This window comes from Oncorhynchus gorbuscha, linkage group LG16 (assembly GCF_021184085.1).
Source record: "Oncorhynchus gorbuscha isolate QuinsamMale2020 ecotype Even-year linkage group LG16, OgorEven_v1.0, whole genome shotgun sequence".
Taxonomy (NCBI): Eukaryota; Metazoa; Chordata; class Actinopteri; order Salmoniformes; family Salmonidae; genus Oncorhynchus; species Oncorhynchus gorbuscha.
The window spans coordinates 22,147,081-22,168,624 of record NC_060188.1 but is presented as its reverse complement, the minus strand read 5'-3'; the positions used below and the strand labels follow the sequence as shown (position 1 = coordinate 22,168,624).

General features: G+C 41.3%; 3 protein-coding genes across 5 annotated transcripts; 1 reads left to right on the top strand and 2 right to left on the bottom strand.

Moving 5' to 3' along the window:
• Positions 1–505: 505 nt before the first annotated feature.
• Positions 506–3,610, bottom strand: LOC123999149 (U11/U12 small nuclear ribonucleoprotein 25 kDa protein-like). 3 transcript variants are annotated; one of them, XM_046304613.1, is made up of 7 exons: positions 3,198–3,610; positions 2,523–2,746; positions 2,329–2,419; positions 2,110–2,215; positions 1,282–1,356; positions 1,122–1,186; positions 506–798 (listed from the first exon to the last, which is right to left on the bottom strand). In XM_046304613.1, exons 2-6 carry the CDS (start codon positions 2,739–2,741, stop codon positions 1,129–1,131), a joined length of 549 nt encoding a protein of 182 aa, XP_046160569.1. In that variant the 5' UTR covers positions 2,742–2,746; positions 3,198–3,610; the 3' UTR covers positions 506–798; positions 1,122–1,128. The 3 variants fall into 3 exon arrangements, with proteins under 3 accessions (XP_046160569.1, XP_046160570.1, XP_046160571.1); XM_046304614.1 differs by having other exon boundaries at positions 3,203–3,542; XM_046304615.1 differs by lacking the exons at positions 1,282–1,356; positions 3,198–3,610 and having other exon boundaries at positions 2,523–3,023.
• Positions 3,050–4,608, top strand: LOC123999151 (DNA-directed RNA polymerase III subunit RPC10). The gene is made up of 3 exons (XM_046304617.1): positions 3,050–3,456; positions 3,582–3,669; positions 3,933–4,608. Exons 1-3 carry the CDS (start codon positions 3,346–3,348, stop codon positions 4,058–4,060), a joined length of 327 nt encoding a protein of 108 aa, XP_046160573.1. The 5' UTR covers positions 3,050–3,345; the 3' UTR covers positions 4,061–4,608.
• Positions 4,609–5,301: 693 nt separating this feature from the next.
• Positions 5,302–16,152, bottom strand: LOC123999148 (cell death-inducing p53-target protein 1-like). The gene is made up of 6 exons (XM_046304612.1): positions 15,991–16,152; positions 12,707–12,767; positions 12,159–12,317; positions 11,188–11,331; positions 10,744–11,056; positions 5,302–6,510 (listed from the first exon to the last, which is right to left on the bottom strand). Exons 3-6 carry the CDS (start codon positions 12,241–12,243, stop codon positions 6,399–6,401), a joined length of 654 nt encoding a protein of 217 aa, XP_046160568.1. The 5' UTR covers positions 12,244–12,317; positions 12,707–12,767; positions 15,991–16,152; the 3' UTR covers positions 5,302–6,398.
• Between the last annotated feature and the right edge of the window lie 5,392 nt (positions 16,153–21,544).

Here is a 21,544-nt window from a genome sequence, read left to right as displayed (position 1 = left end):
CCACCAATCAGGTAGTCCGGTCTGAAACGCATGCCAGTCATGAAGATTGGGTAATGAAGTTAGATACATTCAGATCAACAAATACTTCATACCAAGACAAACTAATGTAAGGAGATCACGTTCTGTTTGTACAAGTCAGATAGATTGATGTGACCCAACATTACTAAAAACCAAGAATGCAAAGATAAGAAATATATTTCACATTTTCTCTTATCCATCTTTGCTGCTGCCTGCAAACTAAATAATTACTGAAATGAGACAATATAGATTTGTACCTGGTTTCACTGGTTGCTCCCAGATTGTGCTGTGGGAAATGTGATGCTCCTCTATGTACTCCAGGAAATAGTGAAACATTTTCTTTCAGTTTTGAACAAGGACTACAGGAGATATTTCCATATTGTGGTTGTACTCTCACTGTTAGACCAGGCGGGACACCCAGGTCTGGTTAAAGGATGTAGCGCCGGCTAAAACATTTTCACTGAAATAAAGTGATATTTCAGGGGCGTTTTGGTTGCACTGTAGCCTTTATTCATATTTGAAGTGGCCCAATTTTACTGTACAAGATGACAAGAGAATATGCCCAAACAATAAAAAATGGAGACCATACGAAACATTCCACACAATCATATCTACAACATGTAATAAAACAGTTGAGATGTCTAAAAGGTTTTTCAATGGACATCAACTGAGTCATGTCAGTGTATGAATATAGTTGCTGTACATCTCCAGCCAGGTTGAAGCAACGGGGACTGTGCAGGCAACTCACAGAGTAGGCAGGACTCCACCCGGTAGTGAAATCTGAAGTTAGAGCAGCGTTATTCATTGTTCAACTCAATGTATTATCAATAGTATTACAAACATCAAATATATATTTCAAATGGTTGCCAGTGTTATACCCCCATGGGGAGTGCAAGAACTACAAATGTTGAGTCCTTTCAAAATAAGCATTATCTTATAATAATGGAAAATACCACTGGCACATAAGACAGGGGTATTTTCCAATAGCTTTTCTCTCGTTCACACAGCCATAAAATTGTGATAGTTACAGTCAACATTATAATGGTACCACTTTGCCTGTGAACATCTTTCAGGTGAGATCATAGTTCAGAAGACTACTGTACCTCCGTTTCACTTCTTCCTCAGTCTCTTCATGAATGTCACCTCATCTCTGTTTCTGATCCCATAACTGACAATAAAACAATACAAGAAATGTTGTTTTCAGTTAACAAAAGCATTATGTAATATACTCCATAATCACAATGGTGTTTGATTGAAACTTACTCCTTTAGTTTCATTTTGTCATCATCAAGCTTCTCTCCTTGAAATACAAGATGAAAGGTTCTCCATACGTATCTCCTTCACAAAAAAATAAGAAAAACTGTGTGTGTGTGTTGTGTGTGTATAACTATAGTTGTGGGGACAATAATTTCCCACAAGAATAGTAAACAAACAAAAAAAAATGACCAATGATCAGGCCCTACACCCAAACAAGGGCACTGCGTTCATCCACCTCTGGCCTGCTCGCCTCCCTACCACTGAGGAAGTACAGCTCCCGCTCAGCCCAGTCAAAACTGTTCGCTGCCCTGGCCCCCCAATGGTGGAACAAACTCCCTCACGACGCCAGGACAGCGGAGTCAATCACCACCTTCCGGAGACACCTGAAACCCCACCTCTTTAAGGAATACCTAGGATAGGTTAAGTAATCCCTCTCACCCCACCCCCCCCCTAAGTTTTAGATGCACTATTGTTAAGTGACTGTCCCACTGGATGTCATAAGGTGAATGCACCAATTTGTAAGTCGCTCTGGATAAGAGCGTCTGCTAAATGACTTAAATGTAATGTAATGTAATGTAATTTAGTCCCCAGAAGGCCAAATGCTATTTCTAGGGGGTTAAGGGTTAAGATTAGAATTAGTGTTAGGAGCTAGGGTTTGTTTTAGGGTAATGGTTAGGATCCAGGGTTAGGTTTAGAGTTAAGGTTTTCGGGTTAATTTTTAGGATTAGGGTAAGGGTTACGGTTAGGTTTGGGGAAAATAGGATTTTGAATGGGACTGAATTGTGTCCCCCCACAAGGTTAGTGTGTGTGTGTGTGTGTGTGTGTGTGTGTTACCAGCTGACGTGCTTTACCCCACCCTCCCGTTGCTGTTTCAGCTCCATGAACCTCTGGATGGCTTTCTTCAAATCCAGCACCATTGCATTCTGCACCACCACTATGGCTGACCAACACACATTGGAATGTCACTTACACACACACAGTATCATTCATTTGACCTGCTCAAATAGTAGAATACCATATTTTTGTTCTAAGAAACATTAGTCAGAAACTCACGCATTACTTCGCCATCCGCTTTGCATACACGGACCGTCATGGCTTGGCCATACTCCAGGGCAACCTGGGAATTCACCTCCTCCAGAGTCACCTGCAGGAAAGCGACAGACAGTAAGTAGTGAGCCATTGGATAGGCTGGAGGACTTTACATCATCAAATAGATACATTTCACCAGTATGGATTAGGTCACCAACCTGAATGGGAAGGTCACAGAGTAGAGGGTCCTGTACAAGGCGAGCCAGTCCTTCTTCAAAGATGTCCAGGAATTCAGAGTGTGGCAATGCTTCTTCATCCTCCTCCTCATCTTCCTCTTCAACCTCCTCTGGCTTTTCATCCTCCACTTGGTTCATCTTTCCCTCTGCCTGTCCGAACTCCTCTTCCTTTATAGACAGACCCTCATCCTCCTCCATCATTTACACTGTGAATAGGAGTTTGTAACTAAAGTTGCTGACCAGTTTATGTTAGCTAGCTAGCTATTTCATGTAAGAGTAGCTAGCTAGATAAACGAAGATTTTCACACCTTATACTCTATTGATCAACGTGTAGAGTGAAATATATATTTCGTCATTCCTAAAACATACATAAACTGTAGTTTAAAAATAAAATAAAAAGTATATTTGGTTAAGTCTGAAGCTCTGCAATTCATGCTAAAACATTTAGCGACCGGCATGTACGTCACCTACAACATGCCGGAGTCAAACTAGTGGAGTGGAGGTTCTGACTTGTACCAATTTGGGATACTGCTATTTCTATCATCATTGCTCCATTTCTAGGGCTATTTTTCTAATATAATACAATATAGTTAACTTTAAATATAAATTATGATTTTAACAAAGAACCATAAAGAAAGAGCAAATGTAGTTTCTTACCGAACCTTTTTAGATGTAACAACGTTTCACACGAGCGTGGAGGTCAACAACGTTGTCAGGGATTTCGTAATTTAGATAAATGATTGAAATAGATGTACAAACCTAGCTACATTGTGAGATCGGTGCTGACCAATTTAGTCAAAAGAATATGCTTCTGTTTTGTCCAACATGTGGGAATGTGTTGATTGTAGAGGAAGGACAGAAGTGCTATCGATTCGCCTGCAACACATGTCCGTACGTGCATAACATTACTAGGAAGGTAAAACTAACTTTTACTTCATTCCTAGACTTCTTGCCAAGTAACTGATGTCTGTCATGTGTTCTCTCTTACAATGTGTCATTTTAAAACGTATTGATACATTAACATGTCCATCTTTCCCATAGGTAAACAACAGGAAGTATCCCAAACTGAAAGAGGTTGATGATGTGCTTGGTGGAGCTGCAGCCTGGGAAAATGTGGATTCCACGCCAGGTAAATTACCAAATCACCTGCATAATTTAGCTAACATTTCAATCATTCTGTGGTCACTGGTTATCCACGCCTAAAATTATAGAACACTGGCTGGATTGTAAGCCCAAAGGCTGGCAGATGGCATAGCTGGATTAGATTTGCCCAGCCTCCTCTGTCCTGTCTACCACCGGACCTATAGAGAACAGATGGTCCTAATGGGCAATATTCACTGTTACTTATAGCCAGGTATGTATTTACTCTAACCCTTGTTTTGTGTTCTTTAGAAAAATGTCCCAAGTGTGAGCACCCCCGAGCATTCTTCATGCAGATTCAGACTAGATCTGCAGATGAACCAATGACAACATTCTACAAATGCTGCAATTATGAGTGTGGACATCGCTGGAGAGACTAAACTGGTGTTCAATAGGATCTAGACCTGAGAACACTAGTTGAGTCAGCTAACCTGGTTTTATGGTGTATGTGCTGTAGCCAAATCTTCTGTTGTCATGCCAGACAGCTTTGGCATAACAGTGAATAAACAGATAGGAGTTTGGACCACATGACTTCTAGTTGACCACACCATTGGTGCCAAGCGTGTTGGAGAAAAAGTAGCAAGAGTTGGTGTAATATACACTTCTACCAAATGTACTTCATACACAAGAGTATGTCCTTATTTTATTTATCATTGTGATTAGTTATCTTCTCTGGGTTGTTTCCTATTACATTCAGAAGTCAATTGCACTTCCAAGTTATAGCTGAAGATACATAATTTGTGTTTGAGTAGTTGCCAAATGACCAGAATCCATTGTTGGTGTCATTTTATTTCTCCTAGATGTTTAACATACTATATAAAAATGACTGTTTTTGGATTAAAAGAGTATGACCATCTGACAAATGACTAATACTGTAAAATCACAAATACTGGTTTGTTATATTAAAATAACTGCACTGTATGCAACAGTAATGACCCAACTTATCATTTAGATGTACATTATACCATTTTTTTTTGAGGGGGCAACAGACCAAACTAGCTACCAACATCAAAGACCATCATTGTGTTCAAAGTTAAATACAATCCCTAAACTCTGCTTTTACTACATGTTCATTTTTTAAAATCCTACAGTGATTTTCTGGATTTTTTTTCTCATTTTGTCTGTCATAGTTGAAGTGTACCGATGATGAAAATTACAGGCCTCTCATCTTTTTAAGTGGGAGAACTTGCACAATTGGTGACTGACTAAATACTTTTTTTGCCCCACTGTATGGCCAGAGAGGACAAGTGCACAAAATTACAGTGATATCATGCAGAGCGCTTCACCATTCTAATGTGCCCCTCCTGCAGAGCGGATTGGACTCTGCCAGCCAGGTCGGCTTCGCTCCATTCCCTTCCTATACAGAAAAATACAAGGGAACCTGTTTCTCTGTGGACTGATAGATCAACTAGAAAATCTCAGCCTCTGACATGTGCATGGTGCTCGGTGACTGCACGAAGCTCAATGTAGTCCTGCATCAATGACAGGTGATCAGGTCTTACAAAATTAGCTAGTCTCCTTACCAGTTGGGTCTTAATGATAATGAAGCTTGGCAAGCAAGGCTATAAAGTATCTAACTGAATGACAGTCTAAACCACTTAAATAAAAACTGTACAGTAAATTCATGTTAATTCTGGTTTTATGAATGTATGACATTTCACATGGGAACTTGTGCTTATATAATGGTATTGCGAATGCACACATTTGCTTCATTATCAAAATTGAATACATTAACATGACTGGCATTATTGTAACAGCTCTAGCAAAAATCACTGGACATCAAGTGACTATCTAAAGCACATAGAGGATTAAAAAAGACAGTAACACATACTTCTCTCAATTAAGTGAGAACTAAATAAATTAAACTCAGTCTTACCAACTCGAGTTTGTCCTGACATCTGATACATGGTTATTTACTTGTAACATTTAAAATGGATATACATTAAGGTTGTAGGACAAACAGGGTGATAGAACATAAACAGAAAGTAGGTCTCAGACATGGACGTAACCGTCATTGTGCTCAATATTAACATGTTAAAATACATTAAATTACAAAAACAACAAAATAGTGACCCTGCAATTGCTGATGATTGCTGACAATTTTGATTAAAGTGACAAATGTTTACAGCTTTCCCAAAGTGTGACCTTCTCTACCCCTCAAGTTCAGAGCCTTCCCGTAACCAAAGACGTTTTTATAAAATATGCAAGATGTACCGTGTCTGCAACTCATCTTTTCTCAATTGTTATAGGTTTCTGTTTTTAGATCAGGTTCAGTCCTGTGTGATGTGTCTATCTAGCACTTATCTAAATGCCTGTACATAGCTAGGTAAGTGAGTCTGGACAATATATATAGCATAGGCGGCTGGTGGGAGGAACTATAGGAGGACAGGCTCATTGTAATGCCTGGAATGGAATTGCACCAAACAAATCGAATACATGGACACAACGTGTTGGACTCCGTTCCATGGATTCCATTCCAGCCATTACAATGAGCCTGTCCTCTTACAGCTCCTCCCACCAGCCTCCTATGATATACAGTAAGTATAGTGAGTGTGAACAAGTGCTTTAGAAAGCAAGAGTAAAGTTAGGAGGGCTAAATGAAGCACGACACACTGAGCAAATGTTGGAGAAAGAACATAGGCTGCAACTACAACCATGAGGAGCTGTGAGTTAATATGTGCATAATATATATACAAACACACGTCTGTCTGTTGGTGGTTAGCAGATACGCTTGTATGTGTAGATGTAGCCCTTGCAGTAAGGGCAGGTGTGTATCACATCCTTGAGATCATCGATCAGACAGGGAATCAAGCAGCAGCCCAGATCACACCTGTGGTAGAGATTTTTAAAAATTACAAAAACAAACCACCAGAGAATAGTCTTATTATAGTTAACCCCACTCATTTCATTCTGTGGTGTTCAGCCTGAAATCAAATATTTCCTGCCATAGTATATTATTCTGTGTTTATACCATGGTATTGTTGAATACTCGTTTCCGATTGGCTTGAATGTCATTCTAGAGCATGCATTATTTCCTTATAACACATGGTAGAATTCAATGGCTACTTCATTCTTACATGTTCTATGTTTGAGTTGCTTTTGAAAACAGAAGTTTAATTGAAAACATTATTGGCATTGTTGCATTCGATTTTCATAACAGCAAGCAGGACTGATGGTTCGGTTAGCTATACTAGCAAGTCGGTTTGGTTACCGAGGCAACTACTCTCACTACAGTGTCTTCAGAAAGTATTCACACCCCTTGAGTTTTTCCAAATTTTGTTGTGTTACAGCCTGAATTTAAATTGGATTCAATTGAGATTTTGTCATCACTGGCCTACACACAATACCCCATAATGTCAAAGTGGAATTATTTTATTTTTACAAATGAACAGATTGTACCTTTTTTCCCCCTTCCAATTTTCACCTAAAATGACATACCCAAATCTATTTGCCTGTAGCTCAGGACCTGAAGGATATACATATTCTTGATACCATTTGCAAGGAAACACTTTGTTGCCGTGATAAAAAAAAAAGTGTTTTGTTGTCATGCACTCTCTGCAAACAATAGCATGGCATTTTAACTGTAATAGCTACTGTAAATTTGGCAGTGCAGTTAGCTTAAAATCTTGTTAAACTTTCTGCCTATATAAGACATGTCTATGTCCTGGAAAGTTGGCTGTTATGTCATTCTAGTCACATTAGCAACAACCGTCCCGGTTTAGGGACACCGATCCTGTGGACGTTTTAATAAAAATTAAAAAGTTGAGTCAATAAATACTCAATCCCTTTTTTCATTGGAAGACTAAATAAGTTCAAGAGTAAAATGTTGCTTAACAAATCACATAAAAAGTTGCATGGACTCACTGTGTGCAACTGTTTAACATGATTTTTGAATGACTACCTCATCTTTTGTACCCCCCATACACACAGTAGTGACCCGTCATTCAGAACAGAGTTGCTTTGACCCCCACATTTTTTAGCTAAAAACAAATTTTGGGGGTGTGCCTGTTTTTCCATGTTATTTTGGCATTAATACGTGTCACATTATCAGTTTACAAACAATGTAAAAAAAAGTTAAAGACACATACGAATGTGATCTCTTTTTTTTGCTTTCTTGCGTAAGGCAGCTCCAAAATGCAGGTGTTTCAGCCTAGCGCAGTGCTTTCAGTGGTGGTGGGGCAAGCCAGCGCAAAATACGATGCGTAGGGGTTGGTAATGTTCTCTAGTTGCGCTGTGATTGGCTCAGTGTTCTGTTAGAAGTGCCCATCCAAGAAGGCTCAAGGTCATTGGCCACATAAAATGACATGAAATCATGTTATATCTACAGTAGCTTTGATTGATACTGACATGATCAGTCCATACTTTTCTAAATCTTTGCTAGTAATCATCATGAATCAAGTCAACGATTTACTGGCAAATCCTTTTCAATCCTTGTCATATGAAGAGAAATAATAGATAAAACGTATCGGTGCTCATTGGCCATTGGACATAAACATTACACAACAAGTTGGAAATCGCAAATTCAACAGTGAGTGGTTTGGAAGGAATCTGTGGCTAACTGCAAGTATTGCAAAGCAATCACTAGCCTGCTATTCAATTGAATGGCTGTGTGGTCCCAAGTCTGTGTTTAAGGGTCTCTTTTCCAAGCTTAAAATTCTAAACATTCAACATTGACCATGCTGTCAATCCAGCGTGATTTCTGCCTCGCTCAAAACAACTTAACTTGGAACTGGGAAAATCTGACTACAGCGAGTTCAAGACAACTAGGAACACGAAAAAACCAGGCTCCTACTGTGAAAATGAGTTTTAAACGGTCATCCAACTCGGAATTGTAAGTCAGAAACTCAGGCCTCTTTCTTAGAACTACGACCTGAAGATCACTGACGTAATCGTGATTCGACCTTGTTTTTCCCCAAATTCCCAGTTGTCTGGAAGCAACATAAATCCAGAGAATGCCCAACTTTGATGACAAAATTTGCCCACGATGGACCGCTGTGCCACCTTCCTGTTCAAATGAGCACAGCACAACAAGGTGAGTCCAAAAATGTCTTGTATGCGGCGGCATAAATTATGCAATATGCCAGGGAGATATGTATACAGTAGCTAAGTATTACTTTCTTAGCTACTGTAAGTGTATGTTGTGTAGTAAGCTTGGGTAGTAGCCCATGTGACTCACCCTAATAATTTGGTCTAGTTCACCTACTGCCCTGACTTTGTGGTGCACATGAAGACTATAACCTGTTTTAGAGAAATGTAATCATTGAATATTGTAAGACCTTTCATTGTCTGCTCATGTGCCCTTTATTTATCCTATGGTTCTGACTTGGTGTACAGAGAGAACACTATAAGAACGGCCCATGTTCTGAATTCTGCCGCTGTACATTTCAAAAGTTCCGAACAAATAGTTATACAGACTACGTCCGTCCTAGCTTGCTCATTAATGTCTTAATCAAAATGACGGATTGCCTCTTTTCAGCTTATCGTCCCCTTATGCCACAGTTTGTACATCTCAATTGTCAGTAGAAACCACATTTGTTTAAGCAAGTCAGCCATAACAGCTGTTTTTTTAAAGGCAGACAAGGCTCCACTGATAGCCAGGTGTAGCATTGGTAAGGTGTAGGCCCTAACGGTTTGTGGGCACTGTTTGTCACCGTTATAATGCAATTAATTTATTGTTTAGTGTTGTGGCTTTGCTGGCATGCACACCCACCACAAAAAAATTGTCCCACCAAGTAGCCACAAACACAGGTTCAACAACAAAGACCAGGGAGGTTATCCAATGCCTCATAAAGAATGGCACCTATTGGTAGATGGGTAAAAAAGAAGCAGACATTAAATATTTGTTTGAGCATGGTGAAGTTATTAATTGCACGTTGGATGGTGTATCAATACACCCAGTCACTATAAAGATACAGGCGTCCTTCCTAACTCAGTTGCCGGAGAGGAAAGAAACCGCTCAGGGATTTTACTATGAAGCGAATGGTGACATTAAAAGAGTTACAGAATTTAATGGCTGTGAGGATGGATAAACAACTTTGTAGTTACTCCATGATACTGACCTAATTGACACAGTGAAAAAGAAGACGCCGGTACAGAATAAAAATAGTCCAAAACATGCATACTGTTTGCAACAAGGCACTAAAGTAATACTGCAAAAACTTTGCTAAACAATTCACTTTTTTTCTTGAACACAAAGTGTTATGTTTGGGGCAACTCCAATACAACACATTACGGAGTACCACTCTCCATATTTTCAAGCATATGAATGCTATGGGTATTCATGTTATGGGTTTTCTTGTAATCATGAAGGACTGGGGAGTTTTTCAGGATACAAAATAAACAGAATGGAGCTAAGCACTGGCAAAATCCTAGAGGAAAACCTGGTTCAGTCTGCTCTCCACCAGACAGTGGGAGACAAAAATGGTTGTCTCGCAATGATCAACAACCAATTTGACAGAGTTTGAAGAATTCTTAAAATAATAAAATGGCCAAATGTTACACAATCCAGGTGTGGAAAGCTCTTAGAGATTTACCCAGAAAAGACGCACAGCTGTAATCGCTGTTTCTACAAAGTATTGACTCAGTGGTGTGATTACTCATGTAAATTAAATAGTTCTGTATTTAATTTTTAATACATTTTCTAACATTTCTAAAAACACGTGTTGACTTTGTCATTATGGGGTATTATATGTAGATGGGTGTGAATAAAACATAACATTAAATACATTTTGAATTCAGACTGTAACAACAAAATATTGAATAAGTTGAGGGGTATGAATACTTTCTGAAGGCACTATATCTAGTAAACATGTTAGCTACTTCAGTGGATGTGGAACACATTTCTACCTGCAAATGAACACATTTCTAGCAACAAATGTTTTCAATTATAGCCATGGTGTGAAAGAGATAATCAACTCGGGGCCTTACGCGCTCTCTGGAAAATAATGTAACTAAACATATCGTGAAACACATCTTCCACGTCGTTTTTATTATTTACCATAGAACGCATAGCCACTCGTTGGTTAACCTCTACACAATATAGTACACCAACTCTTCCTCTTACCCAACAAAGAAGCAGAAGAGGCAGAAGACAGCGTTCATGAGGCCCACACTGTGGTTGATGCGGGTGATGATGGGCTGCTGGCAGTGGTGACACACAGTCTGTACGGGTGCTGTCTGGAATATCTCTCCCTGTAGCACGGTCACTGTGGTAGCTGTCCCAGGGGGTGCTGTCACCGTGTGAGCCATCTGACCTGCCACAGGCCCAAATTGAATGGGCCCCGGGCCAAACTGCCCAGGGCCAAACTGCCCAGGGCCAAACTGCCCAGGGCCAAATTGCCCAGGGCCAAAGTGACCTGGCGGAGGGTAGAAGCCACCTGTAGGGTAAAAACACAAGGAGGCATGTACTGTTTATATTCTGTATACAGGTCCTATGCCAAATGACATGTGTATGCATTTAGAGTCGCCCATCTTATTTCATTCCCTCTGTAGACCAGTGTATGCCTACCATGTGGTATGGGCATGGCCCCATCTCCTGGGACGTGTGGCGGCAAGAAGCCTGGCTGTAGCGTGGCCTCGTAGGGTGGAGGGCCATAGTCTGGAGGCAGGGGGTGCCCCTGAGGAGGCCCCGTCGTTACAGGGGCCGCCGAGTCTGGGAGAGAAAAAACAGACAAACAAGAAGCATTTATTAGTGAGCTTTCACAGCAATGATTGATTGAAGAAACATGACTTATGTTGGGCTCAAATCAAGTAAGGCATTGGCCCATTATTGAGAACATGCATCATCATCTGTTACTCAGGCCAGAATAGCCGCACTTGTGTTTTTTCATAGCTTTACAATTCTCAAGGATTTGTTACGTAGTTTGTAACAAATACACTTTGTTGATCACATTCCTTTGACTGATCAAAACAGTATTTTGTTGTAAGGAAACCTGGGGTGGAAGGGGAGCCAGACAAATAAAGATTTGTTCAGACAGGGCCTACTTTCAAGGTTTAACTGATGATGTTTCTCTAGGCCTTCCTCTAACCAGCCACACAAGAGCTGTTATGGGAGGCATTTATGCAAATTCACACCAGTTTCCCTACAGCTAGTCAGCTACAGTGCAAATACTAAATCAGCAGCCCAGTCAAAGAAACCAGATGGTATTTTGAAGTTCACAGGTAATCAAAAGGCACTTGCACATCTGAGCAAACTTATTGCAGATGCATGGCAAAGCTGAACTTCATGAATGAAAAAGAAAACTGCACACTGCTCTTGATAGTGTCACTGATCTTTAATAAGCTTACGTATCGGCCTCACGGCCTTCGTCAGAGCTCTGATGAAGTTCACAGGTAAGCCTGTGTGTGGTTCCTACCCTGGACTTCTGTCCTTTTGTAAAATAGTCTCTTAAAATGTCTCTTTTTGTAGTCTTGTCCCAAACTAAATGTTTTTTTCCTCCACATCAAACACAATAAGAGACAATTATAGAATAATTGTACCCGGAGCGGCTGGCTGTCCATTCTTCTCCTTGATAAGAGGGGCGCTGGGAGCTCCGGGGTAGGGAGGAGGTGGGTCGCTGGACATGCTGGCTGGACCTTTGGATGGGGGGGCCTGGGGTAGAAGCTCCACTCACCACTGGCCTTGAACTATCTCAGCCACTATGTGAGAAGAACACACACACAGGCCTATCAGTTCAGTGACAGTCAGTTCAATACCCACACACTGCAACATGATACAACAGCTGTCTCGCACTTCAGCTATTGATGCATTCAAATAAATTAATTCATTTGTCATTTTGTCTCAGTATTGACTCGTCTAGGAAGACCCTAGATCTTTTCAATCCACTCTTTACCTAAACTTGTGTTAGGATAATAAACATTAGTAATGTTTAACATCTAACACACTCACGACAGTAAACATTAGGGAGTTGAGCAATGAGTTGGCAGTCTGACATTAAACAGAAATGACCTCTTAAAGCCACTAATATACACATAAAAACAAAACCTATGGCAGCAGGGTGAAGAGAAGGGACATCAGGCATGATTACCTGCTGATGACAGTGGGGAGTCTCCACCTACAGAGCCTGCTCTTCTGTCAGGTCCAACAGCCTTCAAGAAAAAGGGAAAAGAAAATATGACAAAAGTTTATTGCATGTGGTCCTATTTGGAAATTGCAATTGCTATTTTCTCAGGCGAATGAAAAACACTAACAGTGTGCAGCCATTAACAAGTGCTAGGTTAATTATAGACAACTTGCTTCCCTCAAACATTGGTACATTGGCATTTAGTCTCCAACATCATAACTATAAGATACTAACACATGCATGCCCATTAATCACAGTCGACTGCATTATGGCATTTCTATGGCTTCAATTCATTCACCTGACAACACAAGCGCTTAACCAAGCTAATCTCAGTAGCCTTTAAATAAAACAAGCACATTGCCTCAAAAATGGAACAGCAAAGCTGTCTGGTGTAACCAACTTATTAGCCTATGCCAATGAGAAATGTAACTCTATAGTCCTTCTTACTACAATTCACTTTAGCATAAAGGAGACTGACTGGCCAAATGACACAAAAGGAGCGGATATTATTGGAACAGTTAAGAACTAAGAACCTTTACCAACAATGCAGTTAAGAAAATACAATACAAAAAAAGAGTAACAAATACTTAAAGAGAAGCAGTAAATAACAATAGTGGGGCTATATACAGGGGGTAGCGGTACAGAGTCAATGTTTGGGGGCAATGCAAATAGTCTGGGTAGCCATTTGATTAGCTGTTCAAGAGTCTTATAGCTTGGGGGTAGAGCTGTTTAGAAGCCTCTTGGACCTAGGCTTGGCGCTCCGGTACCGCTTGCCGTGTGGTAGAAGAGAGAACAATCTATGACTAGGGTGGCTGGAGTCTGACATTTTTTATATACTTTCGTCTGACACTACCTGGTATAGAGGTCCTGGATGGCCCCAGTGATGTACAGGGCCATACGCACTACCCTCTGTAGAGCCTTGCGGTTGGAGGACAATCAGTTTCCATACCAGGCAGTGATGCAACCCATCAGGATGCTCTCGATGGTGAATCTGTAAAACCTTTTAATGATCTGAGGACCCATAACAAATCTTTTCATTCCCCTGGGGGGGGAATAGATTTTGTCATGCCCTCTTCAAGACTGTCTTGGTGTGCTTAGACCATGTTAGTGTGTTGCTGATGTGGACACCAAAGAACTTGAAGCTCTCAATCTGCTCCACTACAGCCCCGTCGATGAGAATGGGGCGTGCTCGGTCCTCCTTTTTCTGTAGTCCACAGTCATCTCCTTTGTCTTGATCATGTTGAGGAAGAGGTTGTTGTCCTTGCGCCACACGGCCAGGTCTCTGGTCTCCTCCCTATAGGATCTCTCATTGTTGTCGGTAATCATGCCTACCACTGTTGTGTCATTAGCAAACTTAAATTATGGTGTTGGAGTCATGCCTGGCCATGCAGTCATAAGTGAACAGGGAGTACAGGAGGGGACTGAGCACGCACCCCTGAGGGGCCCCTGTGTTGAGGATAAGCGTGGCAGATGTGTTGTTACCTACCCTTACCACCTGGGGGTGGCCCATCAGGAGGTCCAGGATCCAGTTGCAGAGGGAAGTGTTTAGTCCAAGGGTCCTTAGCTTAGTGATGAGCTTTGAGCGCACTATGGTGTTGAACGCTGAGCTGTAGTCAATAAATAGCATTCACACATGGGTGTTCCTTTTGTGCAGGTGTTAAAGACAGAGTGTGGGGTGCAACAGAGAGGGCATCATATGTGGATCTGTTGGTGCGGTATGCAAATTGGAGTGGGTCTAGGGTTTTGGGATAATGGTGTTGATGTGAGCCATGACCAGCCTTTCAAAGCATTTCATGGCTACATACGTGAGTGCTACAAGTCGGTAGTCATTTAGGCAGGTTACCTTAGTGTTCTTGGACACAGTGACTATGGTGGTCTGCTTGAAACATGTTGGTATTACAGACTCATGCCATCTCAGCAATGCAGTGCAATTAACATGGCTACAGAGTAGCCTAACACTTTCCCTAACAGACTCTACAACAACATAAACCTCACCTGACTACTACACGTGTCTGAAAACAAACACAGCCTAGGGAGCAGCTATGCCACCAGCTGTCCAGACCTGCCATCCATACTTCAGCCTACTAGGCTTCACTTTCCCAGTTTAGCTGACCATGCCTGTGAGAGATCACCATGCATGTCAGGGTGTCTCTAATTTGAACATAAGATGATTAGGAGGCTGGCCCGCCTGCTCCAAAACAAACAGTCAGAATGCCAGACAGCGCAATAAAAATAAGCCTTTCAAATAACTGGGTAATCTAAGGCAGTGATAAGGCAGAGGAGAGCTATCCAACCAGTTAGTGAGTGTGATGTGAACACTGATTAAGCTGGGGAAATGACAGGAATGTCCAGGGTATGATAGAAATAAAACTGTACAAATGCATGGCATCTGAATGTAGGCCACAGTTCTATAAGAGCCAGGCTAAGTTAATACCCGTATTTTGCCCAAGGCAACCTAGATGATGCCATGAATTTGCACTTCCTTCACAGTTTAATAAACAGAACAAGCATTAAGGCCTCGTACAATAGAACAGCATCAGAAATTCAGAATCAGAGTACAGAACACTTTGATTTAAGGGACATTCATTACATCTGGATGAGTTTGATTTGATCACAAACAGTTGAAGCGGGCCTTAATTTGTTCCAACAAAGTAATTGAGGATCAATGGATGGTGATGTTACAAAAAAGTGTAATTGTCAATGTATATGAATGAGCCATCATCCTTTTCAATAATGTATCTCTAGTGAGAGGCAACTTTCTAGAAAGCTTCATCCATCATTTTCCGGAATCCTCTTGCTACAGTAACGTTATTTACGTAGATGATCTGTTCAACCCACCAGACCAACACTCTTTACGTAATGTAGCTAACTATCTAGACATTGACACAGTTTATATCAAACATAAATGGCTGTCTTAGCTAGCTAGCTCGTCGTTACTGCATTTAGGACTTGTTGACGAGAGAGAAGCCTCGATTTGACTGGATGTTTACATCAGCTAGCTAGCGTTATACAACTGTCTGCCTAGTTAGTGTAGTTGCTAATGTAGCTAGTTCAACTAGCTAGTTAGGTATCTATCTAGCTATTATTTTCATCAGTGAAAATGGAACACATTTCAAAAGAACAGTCAACAGTCATTGAGTAACATCAGTTTATAACTAAACGGTGAATAACGTTAGCTAGCTACGTTACGTTAGCTAGCTGATAGCCTCTCAAATATTGTTTCCTAGTTATCTCTACACGGAATTTACCTGATGTGTTGTCTTTTCCACACAATTTGAATTGGGTGATGAGGATAGCTATATCCCAAGCCTGTTCGTAGGGAAGACAAATGATGGCAACCGTTAGCTAGACTGTTTATCATGAATCTACTCAACATCCGCCTCTTGTGGTGCTTTCAAGACAACTGGGAACTCGGCGAAAAAAACGAAGTCAAATCACGACATCGGTGAGCTTCAGGTCAGAGCTCAAGAAAGATGCAGCGTTAAAAACTCGGAAAGAAATCAGTTCAATTCAAATGGGCTTTATTGACATGGGAAATATGTGTTTACATTGCCAAAGCAAGTGAAATAGTATTTACAATGTTGGTTGTGATCCACTGGTTGCCCTTTTCACATGGCAACGGCCACAAATCCTGCTGCTTTGATTTCACACTGCTGTATTTCGCCTAACAGATATGGGAGTTTATCAATGCTTGATTTGTTTTAGAATTCTTTGTAAATATGTATCTAATGTGGTCATACATTTGGCAGGAGGTTAGGAAGTGCAGCTCAGTTTCCACCATTTTTTTGTGGGCACACAGCCGGTCTTCTCTCAAGATCAAAGTCTGCTATGGCAGCCTCTCTCAGTAGCAAGGCTATGTTCCCTGAGTCTACATTGTCAAGGTTTTTATTAATTTTGGGTCAGTCACAGTGGTAGAGTATTCTGCCACTGTGTACTCTCTGTTTAGGGACAGATAGTGTTGCAATTTGCTCCGTTTTCTTTGATTGATTCGTTCCAGTGTGTCAAATAGTTATCTTTTTGCTTTCTCATAATTTGTTTGGGTCAAATTGTGTTGCTGTCCTGGTGGTCTTTTTGTGAACAGAGCCCCAGAACCAGCTGACTGAGGGGACTCTTCTGTAGGTGTTTCACCTGTCTTTGTGATTGTCTCCACCCCCCTCCAGGTGTCACCCATCTTCCCCATTATCCCCTGTGTATTTATACCTCTGTTTCTAGTTTGTTTTTGTTTCGTCAAGCCTACCAGTGGTTTTCCCCTCTGCTCCTCTCTCTCGATTGTTCCTGTTTCCTAGTTTTTCCTTGTGTTGACCATTCTGCTTCTGTTTTGACTTGGTGGTGCACATGTAGCCTATAACCTGTTTTGTAAGAGCCTTCATTGTCTGCTTATATGCCCCCTTTATTTATCCTACCGTTCTGACTTGATGTACATGGAGAACACTGTAAGAATGACCCATGTTCTGAATTCTGTCGCTGTACATTTCAAAAGTGCTAAACAAATAGTTATATTAACTACGTCTGTCCTAGCTTGCTCATTACTGTCTTAATCGAAATTACAGATTGCCTCTTATCCGCTTGTCGTCCCCTTATGCCACAGTTTGCACATCTCAATTGTCATTAGAAACCACATTTGTTTAAGCAAGTCAGCCATATCAGCTATGTTTTTTAAAGGCAGTAAATGAGGCTGATTGAACTGTTTTGCTGGCAGACAAGGCTCCGCTGATAGCCAGGTGTAGCAGTGGTAAGATGTTGGGACAGCTTTATGTAGGCCCTAACAGTTTGTGGGCACTGTTTGTCACCGTTATAGTGCAATTAATGTATTGTTTAGTGTTGTTGTGTTGTGGTTTTGATGGCATATGCATCCCACTTATTATTCCTTTTTTTGCCCCGACAAGATTTAAATGGTAAAATCGCCACTGGAACCACAATGATTTGTCTTTCTTAACATATATTAATATGCCTCTGTGTGTTTTGTTTGTAAGCTCAAGTGATGTCCAATGGGCCTTCGAAAAACAAAATACTTTTTCTGTCTGTTATCATAGAATATGGGGTCATCCTCCAGGCTGTTTCTGAAACGAATTCAATATTTGTCAGAACATTTTGAGTCTAACATAGGGAGGGTTTCCGTCCAAGGTCAAGATAGAATGCCCTGCCCTGTTGTCCACTCCAGCCGCTAACAAGCTGCTTGTATCTGTAGTCTCATGTCAACAACATTGATGTGATGGTTAAGCTCATTCACCACCAAATATGGTCTACCTACCGGTTTATTGAAACTCTACACTACACTCAAGCTGTTGTGATATGTTGAATTTGATTACTGTACAATTATTGCAAGGTGCATTATGATGCAAAACCAGGTATAAACAGATGAACAAGAAAGTAAGGCTTTGAGAAAATGTACTTGAGACCTGTACTAGAGTTTTCTCCCAGGTGCCCTGGCATGTATGTCTCTGCTTGTCTTTGTCAATAAAACATCTAATACTCTGAAAGCCATCTTGATCTTTCTTTATTATTGATTACCCCGAGACCTTCACTGTCATTGAAATGGATATGCTTGAAAGTAACATGATAATTGTTGTTTGAACAGACCTGAAAAGGTGATATGTAGCCTCATATCTTTCTTATAATGTTCCATTTGCTTCAATAATAAGCGTGCTGAGTCAGATGTCCGTCCTGTTCTTTGGGAGATGTAGGCATATTTTCAGTCCTACAGAACAGAGAGTCATGAACCACTAGCTCCCTTTCCTTGCACAGCAGGAGAGGAAGAAGTGCTTGGGTGCGAGCCAAAGAGAACCTCCTGATACAGTGCAACTCTGAAGCAGACTCTCCACTGAGTCTTCTCTCTGGCTCAGAGCACTCTCAGTTTCACTACCCCCAGATGGCCTCTCGTAGTCTTTCTCAGGCAGCTACTGTTCGAATACTCAGTAGACACTTGAGAGCAGCTGAGCCCACAACCCTGTACCAGAAGAGTGCCATGTTCTTTTAAAGCTTGGATCTTTGTTTAAAAACATTAATTGGAGACTTGTGCATGTAAAAGGAACAAATTAGACAAATCAGTAACCCGCTATGTAAAGAGAGGATTACGCTATTGTTGCCGTTGGCCCTAGGATTTCCCAGACTCTCACTGTTTCCTTAGAGAATAAACTTAACTTAATTCCGCTCTCTGTTGAAGATGCATTAATGATATACATCATGCTAGGGGGCAAAACAGCAAAAACATTCACTTCAATACATAGACGAATGAAAGCGGTTGAAATAGGTGTCTCGATGGAGGTTTGCGATTATTTATATAGCCTGAATTTGTATGGTGTTGCGAAGCAATGGCTCCATGCCTAAAATGTCCACTAGAGAGCACTGTGCACAATGCATAACTATAGTCAGAAGTCTCTTCCTCAGAAGACACATTTAGTCTACCACTGCACTCAAATGCAACTATTTCCCCCGCATCTTAGGAGCAGATAATATGGACACTTTTATGCTGTTTTATCTCTAATGAGATATTTGTTTTTCGAACATTCTGTATGTTTTTGTTTCACATTGCATTTGAGTCATTAGGCCTACTGTCAGTTTTCCCATGCATTCAAACTTAAACAATAGTAAAGTTCCAGGCACAAGTTATAACAACAAAGTACTGCTGTTGGCAGAGTAGACACTCCCTTGTTCTCTGGCAGGTTTTACATCCCATAGTCTGAGCCAAGTTTAGAGGACAACCAACCCAGTCTCTCCTTTTCTATCACACTCCCTGTGATTGGTGAACTTGATCACAGTTTCCATGTGTTTATTGCCAGATGGAGTTGATGTGGTTATATTAAGAAAGTTGTTACTATGTCTGGTTTTGCAGTAGGATACATATTGACAAACTGTCCAGAAATAACTTCTTACATAGACTACAGTAGGCTACTAATTCGTGTTTTAGTACTAATATGAAGAGGCTGCTATAACATGTTGAACCAGCAAAACCAACCACCCTCTCTGTCCAGTATCTCCCAAACCCACACACCGGTGCTACAATTACTACAACTACTACACTGAAGCATGACTGGTGTTCAGAGTGAGATTGTTTCAGCAGACAAGAGGGTGAGGGGTCAGTCACATGCATGAATGGAATGAATGAAAGGGAGTGTTGTCTGTCCCACCAGAGCGTTATGAAAGGACATTTCTCTCTACCTGTGTCCCTGTGTCTGTTTTGTTTCACTGGAACACTAAGTTTCTGTTCTCAGATCAGTCTGTGTAATGAGAGACGAGGCACACTGCAGTGCTCTTATGTAACAATGGAGGGGGGGAGCAAGAGAGAGGGAGAGGATGGGAGTCATGGTGGAAAGAAGTGTCTCCTCCCCATCCTTTGAGAGTTGAACAGTCCTATTCCTCCCATTTGCACGAGCACACAAGTTATTGCACGAGCACACAAGTTATTGCACGAGCACACAAGTTATTGCACGAGCACACAAGTTATTGCACGAGCACACAAGTTATTGCACGAGCACACAAGTGAGATGTGAAGAGCAGTCCCACAGCAGAAATGATAGATGCTCATGGTGTATGTGTGTCAATATGATCATTCCCTTTAGGCAGTAGGATAAATACGACATGTTAATGCCATAGTAGCAGAGGGGCTACAAGTGATAAACATAGCTCTTTTCTTTGTCCTCGTTGCTGTAATCTCTACCTCCCTCTCCCTTTCTTCTATCATGTGCTGCTGTGTCCACTTTGTCCCCATCACCTTTCACCCACTTCCTGCTTTTGAGGGTTCACTCCAGGCTTACTCTCGAGTAGGTTTTTATCTCAGCAATCACGTCAGCTTCGCACAAGTTGTCCAGAAACATGTCTTATCTGAGATTGCATACTGCGACAGTCTATCCAAACAATGATCCTGACATAAACAATAGCTATCTTGTTATTGTATAGGCTAACCCACAATGTTCTGGAGATGGAGTGTATCATTTCTGTATATTTGAACCATTTCCCATCAGTACAATAGCTGGAGCACTTCTATTGTGTTATATCTTGAACACACCTACAATGCATAAGTTTCATAAACATTGCATGAAATCCATGTAAAAAAAATATGAAGTCAGCATAATGGTCATGGATGTGGTGGGTTGGAATGTGAGTAGTACAGAGTAGCAGAGAGTGGGGCAGTGTAATGTAGGAATTTCAGCCATGTAGCTCTGCTCCTCCATCTCGTCTTGTGTTCCTGGCAGCTCCACTATCATCCATGGCCAACCTGGCAGCTGCCTGGTATTCATGTCACGCCCTGCAAACAGAAACACACAAAAGTATTTTATGCACTGCTGCTGCCGGGGAAGTGGAGGTGAAACAAGGATAGTCATAGTCAGAAGAGACACACAACCCACCTCTCATTACTGCTGGTTATGTGGGGTGACAGAGAGAGTGGGGGGTAGAAATAGAAAAAGAGGGAGAGAAAGAAAGAACCGGAGGGGGTTCTGCATTATGAGAGAAGCCGTTGTTCATGTTTGCATGCCTGAGTGTTCTCCACATTTTGGGGCAAAAGCAAGTCACATTGCTGATCTCCCCTGGCGCATGCTCTCACCATTTCCTCTATTCTATTTCAGGCTAAAAGTACATCTCCAGTATGTATACCCAAACCATCATGTCTTAGTTTGGCTCAAACTAGCTTGCGCTTACAGTACTTCAAGGCTCTGCGCAGCAGGGAAATCTTGCGCTAGCCTGCTTACAGTTTTACAGTGCAGCAATTTGCAGTGTAAACAAACACCAACACGACTCACCAATCCCATGAGTTTTGAGGAGTTATGAGGATGGGTGGACTGCTCGGGGGCCACTCACCTTTCA